The sequence below is a fragment of the Arachis hypogaea genome, chromosome 7 (assembly GCF_003086295.3).
Source record: "Arachis hypogaea cultivar Tifrunner chromosome 7, arahy.Tifrunner.gnm2.J5K5, whole genome shotgun sequence".
Lineage (NCBI taxonomy): Eukaryota > Viridiplantae > Streptophyta > Magnoliopsida > Fabales > Fabaceae > Arachis > Arachis hypogaea.
The window spans coordinates 75,158,730-75,168,268 of NC_092042.1; the positions used below are offsets into that span (position 1 = coordinate 75,158,730).

Consider the following 9,539-nt stretch of genomic DNA (forward strand, 5'->3'; position numbering starts at 1 on the left):
GGTTTTTCACATTCTTAAAGAAGAAGATGAAAGTTTTCTTATTATCCACTTTCTGACCCCAAACTCTAATAAAAAGCATCTAAAATTTTGCTAATAATGTTAGCTATTCCATAGTAGCTTCATCAAAGAGAATCAAGTTATTCGCAAAGCAAGAATGTGATAGAGTAGGGGTCTCTTGATTGAGATGGATATGAGTCTCTAGAAATCGTGGTCAATAGTAGTCGAGAAATGAGCTGAGACACTAGTTTAATGCACAAAACAAAGATATATAAGAAAATATGGGGTCACATTTCCGATTTCCTCTAGAAGAAAAAAATTCATCCAAGAGTTCACCATTCAATAATACCCTCATTTTAGTATATGAAAATACAACTAGCAATCAGTTCAACAAAGTTAGTAAGAACCCCTATATCAAAAAGAATATATCTGATGAAGCTCTGCTTGAGCCTATGCTTTTGTAGATCAATCCACTACAAGAAAAGAGAGTTATTTTAACACTCTTTTTTTAACACGATAGTTAAGTGTAAAAATTAATATATATTTTTGACAAATATTATAAATGTCGAATTCTCTATGTTTTCTTGATGAATAATTTGACTGTAGAAAATTTATCCTCAATTTTGACACTCATTTATTTTCAACTTACTCTATTATTCCTCTTTTTCGTTGAGCTCTGTCAATTTTGGCATCATACTACTCTCAATTTGGGATTATACTACTCATTTTTTATCTTCAAAATCTCAGTTGATTCTTCAGTTTCAAGATCTCATCTCATTCTTTGTTGAAAATTTTTACTGAGAATTTTTTTATGGTCAATAAGCGTCAAAATAAATAGTATTTTTGACGGTAAATAAGTGTCACAAAAAATATATTCTCATATTTTTCTAACAAATTATTTTTGACAGCCAATATTTATCAAAATAAGATTTAACCTTTTTTTATAATTACTTATATGTTAAAAATACTAAATACTATTTTTGACAAAATTTTTATGCACATATTTCTATAGTTAAAATAGTGTCAAAATTTGTTATTTTGACTAATTTTAATTTTTTTTAATACATATAATCCTAAAAGATAATCTATATTATTATAGTGATCTTAATATCCATCCATTCCTTTACTCCTTTCTTATTTTTTATTGAGTAAAAAATCTCTTGAACAATAATAATATTATCAGAATTATGACGTCTATGCACAAAACTATATTGAGTTGGGATCACGAGCTTCTCTATCACTCTCCTAAATTTTTTAGTTAGGGTAAATTTCAAGCGTTAAATCTTTAACCCATCTCTTCTAATGTTTATATTTATTGGATCATCTGATGTTTTAATTTTTTATCAGAACTAACATTTTAAACATGCCAATTATTGTGTTATTAACCAATTAGTACAATAAATTTTTTGAGAGTAAGTCATTTGAATATTTAATCAAATTAACAAATTGTTCGAACAATAACTATCATTGGATTATAATTAATTTAAATGGATTGAGTGATTAATTCACCTATTTGTTTAAGCAAATATTAGAATTTCAAGTTCCATTGTATACCTACAACATTCTATTGACTAATCCAATTAATAGAATAATTTCTCCTACATACTCTCTATTATTGTTACCGAATACTGATGGTTAATTACTATGATATATAGATAATTCCACTAAACTTTAGAACATATTAGCAGTGTAATTTACCTACGAAAGTATATTGAAAAATAAGAAACCACACCTTAATATAAAATTTTTGTGCTTATATTATGGCACGAGTACTGCACTATTTTCATTAATTTGAGAATTCCAAATTACATAACATCATCAGTGCATAATCAATCTCATCTCACTATGTTATGATAACTGTTTGCCAAAATAATGAATTGCTATCATTTTGTTCTTCCATTACATACCCTTCATAATCCTTCAAGCTATTATTCTCAACAACTACTCCATCATAAGGATCATCAATACACCAGCAGCTATTGTCATGATGATCACACGGTGAGGATGGCACGAAATCCATATCCACCCATTCCACCCCAAATTCATCGTTTGATGAGGCCAAGTAATCCTGGCCGTCCACGTGTCCCATCTTGGTCCATGATGATTCTGAATAATCACCATGACCTAATTCCATGTTCTTAGTATTATTGCTTCCACTTGTTATTATTTCAGCCTCAAATGATCTGATCAAGCTGTTTAACCTATCATCATGATCATCATCACTTTCAGCAGCATCATGATCATCATCAAATGATGATTCATCCATCAGTGAGATGAGAAGAGCACCGTTGATTTCCATGACCTGATCGTCACCGTTGATGAAGCCCAAAGTTTCACAAACTTGATGAGAAGCCATCTTTGTTTTCTTTGCCAATAGAAGAGAAAGAAGAAACTAAACAAGCTTCAATGAATTGTGTGTGTTTGTATTATGAATGAAAGTTTGAGGGGTTTATATAGGAACACATGAGGCGTCATATCACTTCAACTAATTTATGAAACAACCATCATGACCTAGACAGCCATGTGCTGATGTCCACAAGTTAAAGGGACCTATATTAATTAAATAATTATATGGATTTGATCAGGATTCATGCATGCTAAATATATTAATGCAATGTATGTATGTGGCATATAGAGGGAAAGCTCCACATTAATGAATAAAGAATATAATATAAATAATACAATACTACGTCCATATTCTATGTCAATCAAAATTATTTTTATACGGTAACGATATGTTTCAAACAATATATATATATAGAGAGAGAGAGAGTCAGAGAGAGGATATGAAAAAATAAAATTTATTAACCAACTTAAACTGTTGTAGTAATTGATTCATTAATTTATTTAAGCAATTTTTAATATTTTTATCATTATTTAGTTAGAACAAACACTAAATTATCATTTTACTAACTCATGTATGTAAATTTTAAAAGAATATAGGTGTAAATTGTATTGATTTATGAGTGTAAATTTATTGATTCATGTGTACAAAATTTTAATAAATATAGGTATAAATTATATATTTCTTGTGTGCAAAATGTCTGTAAATATGAGTGCAAATTATTACTCGCTAAATACCGACTAAAAATGGAAATATTTGCTAACCATATAACATTGTTCTAGTGAAAATTCGAATTCCACAACTTATTAGTTAGTCATAATTTTTAACCTATTGGATTAAGAAATACCGTAAAAATTTTAATTTTTTTTTAAATTTATATCAAAATTATATATTTCAATCTTACTAGCTAGTTATGTCTCTTTTTAATTTTAGAAAAAGTAGAGATAATCAACTTTTTAGTTATTTTAATTCTAACCATTTTTATATTTTTTAAAGAATTTAAGATTTATAATTTAAAATTAAAAGTTTATAATTATTTAAATTTAAAATTTAAAATAAATAAAATAATATAAAAAAATATTTAATATTAACTGAAAAAGATTAGCTTTCTATTATTACTCTATTTCTATATATCTCAATATGTGTAATTAAACAAATATTATATTCAGTTGCGTGTATATATTTTGTGTTTATAAACACAATCAAATCAAAACATAGTCTAATAAATTCTCATATATTATTAAGTCAATATCTACTTTATTACTTCTGAATTTTGACGTGATTTATAATTAGATACCTTATGTTTTTTAATGTTTACAACAAATTTATTTATTATTTATGTGATTATAAACATCTAAATTTTATGTTTACAAATATCCATACTTGTTAACATAAATATGTACACATACAGATGTATGTATAATCGTGTAGTCGATCGTGTGGTATAGGCGTATAGCAGAGCAATAAGTGCGGCTTCACGTAAGCAAGATTGTGTGAATCATGGAATCTGACCCAAATCTTCAACTTAAATTAGGTTAATTGGGACAATGGAAAACATGAAAAGACAAAGCTTTCAGTGGCTGAAACTTGAAGTTGCAATTCAATAAAGAAGGGAATAGTTTAATATGATAAGAGGCTGACTTGTTTGCAGTGTGTTTGTGTTAGAAAAGCATAGCTAGAGACACAACCGCATAAATAATTTCACTTATAAATAGTACCATTGTTCCACATTCCTAAATGATAACTAGCTACCAATTTTTTTATTTTATTTTATTTTATAGGAAGATAGAAAGGAATAATGTGACCTTTTTGGGTTCCCTGCATGTATGAAGGTGGGAGAATGAATTTTTTAATAAAAACATTTCATATTACTTTTAATTTTTATATGTCTTTTTTTTATTTATCTCCTGTTATATTTTTCATTCAACAATATTGAATTCTAAATCTTTTAAACACAGAACTCTGATACTATATTCAAAAATCAATCCTCTAAAAAATTTAGACTAATAAAAAGAAACAATATAAACAGTTATATGGCCGTCGATAATTTATAGTTTTATAAATGTAACATTTAAAAGTTTAAACCGTTGATTTGGTTATCGATTTTAACGGTATTTCTTGTAGTGTTATATATTTAATATTATTTAATTATTCTAACAATAATTAAAAAATATAAATAAAGTAATTTTAGGCCGATCTTCTGTTATTTTTCCTAAACAATTAATTTTAAAGTTATGATTATAAGCATTCATTTCTTAGTTAGTTTGCTTAATTATTATTTAATTTTAAATTATTATAACTACTCCTTATAAAATAGTTAGTATTATTACCTAAGTTAGACTCTGTACGTAGTTTATGTCATATCTCTCTCTCTCTCTTTCTCTCTCTCTCTCTATATATATATATATAAAAGAGGGAGAATCACAAAATGAAACTATAAAATGTAAGTGGATTTTTTTTTAAATTATTATTCTCATTTCTCCACTTTATGTATTCTTTAATTTTAGATAAGGCACAATTTGGGAATAAATTGGGGCCACTTGTATTTGACAATGTCAAGTCTTTAGAAAGGAGGTTGAAAAATCACCTTATCATCTCATATTTTGGAATTGAAGGTACTGAAAATCTGGATTGTGGGGCTTTCTAAGATTATGCCCAACTTTTATTTATACATTATTGTTATTTATATAAGTGTAATGAAAAGATATGCCGTCTATAACCAAAAAAAAAAAAAGGAAATATGCCATTAATGAATAATGATTAACGCATGAAACCAAGTGGACCCAATTTAAATTCATATCTTTGATACCTATGTTTGTGACCATCCAACTCACATTTTGATGCACATGTTGCCACTAGAAAATTTTTATTCCATTTTTTGGGGTTTAATTATTAATTAATATTTAGATTAGTAGATGATACGAATATCACTTTAAAATAATGGAGGGTGAATCAACCTATTGGAATTTTTGAATATTTTAATCCTTAGATTATTTACATTAAAAACGCCATAAAAAAATTGTTAAATGCTATCGAATTTTTGACAAAATAAATTTAACAGTATAAATCTTGTTGATAATTATTTATTAGTGAATTTTTTATTCATGGCTAATTACCTGTAAATTTAGTGACAAATATAAACTTTTAATTAGTAAAATTCTAAAATTTATTATTGTCGAATTTATTTTCGGTAAAGTCGATAGTAATATATTATTTATTAATAACTATCGGTAGATTTACCAACAATAAATCTAACGATAAATTTAAATTTAAATTGAATATGTTAGATTTGTTTGAGACTAAGAGGCAGGTAGCGACGAAGTTTGATGTAATAAGAATTTGAATGAGTGATGGTAATGCTGCGGGATGAAAATACATTAGGTCGGAAGGTGCTTCATGTTGTTTGCTATTATTTTGGGATGAAATAATGTTTAAAATGAGTCGCTGTCATAAAGAGGAGCGTTGGTTGTGTGTTGAAGGGTCCTATTAAAAATAATTTGAATTGTGTTTTCTTTGGTGTATGGGGGCTCATACAAGAGAAGAGAAACTTACTGTGTGGGAGGAATTGAATTATAATGCAAGGTTATGTCAGTCTCCATAAGAGAATTTAATGAGATTGTGCAGGTGGAGGGGAGAAAAGATGTTGCCAGATTAACAGCGATTGCGGACAATTCTAAGAATCGGATACAAAAAGATATGCAACTGGTGAACTTTCGCTTAGCGATCGAAAATTTACATGGTTCAGAGATCGATCTTGCAGACGAATTGACAGAGTTTTAGTAAGCTTGGAGTGGCTAGAGATGTTTTTATGAGTACAAAATTAGGAATATAAACTTAGGAGTACAGTATAGGAAGAATGAACACAAAAAATGGTTGATGAACTACTTTGCAATTTTTTTCTTTTGCTTTTTTTGTTGTACTTTTTTTACTTTTCTGTTTGCTTCTTGTTGTTCTTGCTCCACTTTTTGTATTGAGCTCTCTTGTTCAAATTTTTTTAAAAAAATTATTTGAAAATTTAATATATAATTTTAAGTATTTAAATTCAATCATTTCTAAATTAACAAAATTCAAATTTTTACAAATTTTTTACAAATTCTTACAAATTTTTACGAACTGACTTTTGCTAGTAAAGAATTTCATAAAAATAATCACGTTGTAAGTATAGTTTCTAAACCAGCAAAAAATCCTTTCGTACAAAAATTTTGGTTGTCACAAGTAACAAAACCCCTAAAAAGTAATAACCGAAGTATTTAAACCTCGGATCGTCTCTCAAGGAATTGCAGGGAGGTGTATTTATTATTGGTTATGAGTTTTGTGGGAAATTTGGAGTTTGGGAAATGGGCACAAAAATAATTATAAATTAAAGTAATAAATTTAACTGGGGGTATGATTAATTGGAAGTTCTGTCCTTGTTCGAATTTTCTCAAGTGTAGTATCAAAAGGTTATTATTTTCACTTAGTTAACCCTTACTAAATAAAGGAAAGTCAAGTGATTGAGCTAACTCTTATTCGCAAATCCTAGTCCTCTCCTTTGGAAAGGTCTAGCGTTAGTAAATACAGAATTAGCCAACAACTTCCAATTTAACTAATCACTTGAGCTTTTCAACTCAAGTTGAGAGTCTACTCTGTAATTATGCATACCATCTTTGTTGTTGGGAGTTTGGAATAGAAAAGAGACATGATAATGGAAATAAAATTGAAAGCAATTAAATAATTAATAAAATTGAGAAGAAACAAATTAAATTAGAAGCGAAATCAAATTAAAGGAACATTGAACCTGGAATTGAGAAGAAGTAAACCTAACCTTTAAGAGGAATCCTAATCCTAAATCCTAAGAGAGAGGCTCCTCTCTCTCTAGAAACTACATCTAAAACCTGAAAATTGTGAATTTGAAAGTTGTATTCCATGTTGTCTTTTGAATGGATGTATTTCCCCACTTTATAGCCTCTAATCTGTGTTTTCTGGGCTTGGATTTGGGCCGAAAAGGAGTCCAGAAATCACTGGTGACGTTTTCTGCAATTTTCTGCACGTGGCGTCCGTCACGCGTGCGCGTGGGTCACGCGTGCGCGTCATTTGGAAGTTTTTCTTGTCACGCGTACGCGTCAGTCACGCGTACGCGTCGTTTGTGCTTTGCGCTAGGCATGCGTTCGCGTCGTCCATGCGTGTACGTCGCTGCCATTTCCTTCAAAACTTTATTTTTGCATGTTCCTTCCACTTTTGCATGTTTCCTTCCTGTTCTCTAAGTCATTCCTACCTTATAAAGCCTGAAAATACTCAACACACGGATCACGGCATCGAATGGTAATAAAGGATAATTAAAATTAATAATTTTATGGTCTAGGAAATATATTTTCACATATATTAAGGAGTAAGGAAGGAATTGTAAAACCATGCAATTTATATGAATAAGTGAGCAAAGACTTGATAGAAACCACTCAATTGAGCATAATATAAACTGTAAAAGAGCGATTTATCAATCTCCTCACACTTAAACATTATCATGTTCTCATGCTAAGCTTAAGAGAAACTATAAGAGTTAAGAGGAATGGTAGGATGTATGAAATGTAACCTATTTATATGAATGCAACTACATGCAAAAATGATTTTACCTACTTGGTTAAGGTAAATAAATCTTCCAAGAACAGACATGAACTGGATTTCACTAATTCAAATCATAAAATGAAGTACAAATAACTTGCAAGAAGAAAGTAGCTCATGAAAGTCGGGAACAAAGAATCGAGCATCGAACCCTCACTGGAAGTGTATACACTCTAATCCCTCAAGTGTTTAAGGTTCAATTCTCTCAATTCTCTACTAACCTTGCTTTTTAAGACTTGTTTTTTATCTAACAATCAACAAAAATTTAATGCACAGATACACATATCAAGAGGTCTTTTAAGGGTTGTAATGGGGTTAGGGTCAAGGTAGGATTGTATTTGGTCAAGTGGACTAAAATCTGAATCCTTAATTAACCTAAACTTTCCACCTAACTTAAGACAATCCATGTAATTACAATGCAAGATCTAACTACCCATTAACTATGTTTACCACATATTCATGCATCCCAAATTTAAGTACAACTCATATGCATTGATATTATTACTTTAACTTGGGGCATTTTGTCCCCTTTTTATTTATTTGCTCTTTTTCTTTTCTTTTTCCTTGATTTTCTTGTATTATTTTTTTCTTTTCTTTTTTTTCTTTTATTTTCTTGTATTATTTTTTTCTTTTCTTTTGTTTTTCCCAATGTATATGATTAAGGTATTGAATAAATAAATATGTTTTCAATATTTTTCACATTTTCACAGAAAGTCTAACATACTCAATTTCCAAACCAAACATTTTCAAACCCACTTTTCCCACACTTAATTCATGAGCACTCTCACTAGTCTAAGCTAACCAATGATTCAAATTAGGGACATTATTGTTTTCCGCTTAGAGTTAGTGATGTGGTAAAATAAGGAACAAATGGGATAAAATAGGCTCAAATTGGTTTACAAAGGATAATAAAAGGGTAAGGCCATATGTGTATGTAAGCTGAGTGAAACAAGGCCTCAATCATATAAGTATATGCATACATTAAACAATAGAAATATAGAATCAAGCAAGAAAAAGATCACAATTTTAGAGAGAAAAACACACAAAAAAAATATTGGTTGATAAGATGCAACCAATCAAGTAGGCTTAAAATCTCACTGGTTTTGTGTGTTCGGGCTCTAAAACCATGTTCCAAATTAAACTTTTTTCAAACAAGTAACACAAAAATTTTAATTTAAATTAGTGAAATACTATAAAGTCTTGAAAAGAATTCATTACTTTGACCAAGTAGTGGTAAAATATGCAAAAAATCAAGAAAATATGCAATCAAACATGTAAATGCAATAATGAACTAATAAAGAAAATAAGACATTGGTGTTGGAAAGAAAATAACTAACCCATGGAGATCGGTATCGACCTCCCCACACTTAAAGATTGCACCGTCCTCGGTGCATGTTGGGATGTGCAAGTGGACGGGTTACTAAACTGATGCTTTTCTCCAAAGATTGTGCAGATGGAACTTGTTTGTTGCCCATGTAAAGGTTTTCCGTTTTCCTTCCTCGGTGGCCATCCTGAAAGAAGAGGAAAAAGAAGAAAAGTAACCCAGAAATAAAGAGAAGAAAATAAATAAAGTATGGGTGGGTTAATGGCAAATAATGGG

General features: G+C 29.2%; 1 protein-coding gene across 1 annotated transcript; it reads right to left on the bottom strand.

The window, feature by feature from the left end:
* Window positions 1-1,730: 1,730 nt before the first annotated feature.
* On the bottom strand, window positions 1,731-2,680 carry LOC112703478 (uncharacterized). The gene has a single exon (XM_025754939.3). It carries the CDS (start codon window positions 2,351-2,353, stop codon window positions 1,841-1,843), a length of 513 nt encoding a protein of 170 aa, XP_025610724.1. The 5' UTR covers window positions 2,354-2,680; the 3' UTR covers window positions 1,731-1,840.
* Between the last annotated feature and the right edge of the window lie 6,859 nt (window positions 2,681-9,539).

Coding starts and splice junctions, on each gene's coding strand:
- LOC112703478 (XM_025754939.3), bottom strand. CDS start 2,353: ATGGCTTCTCATCAAGTTTGTGAAACTTTGGGCTTCATCAACGGTGAC.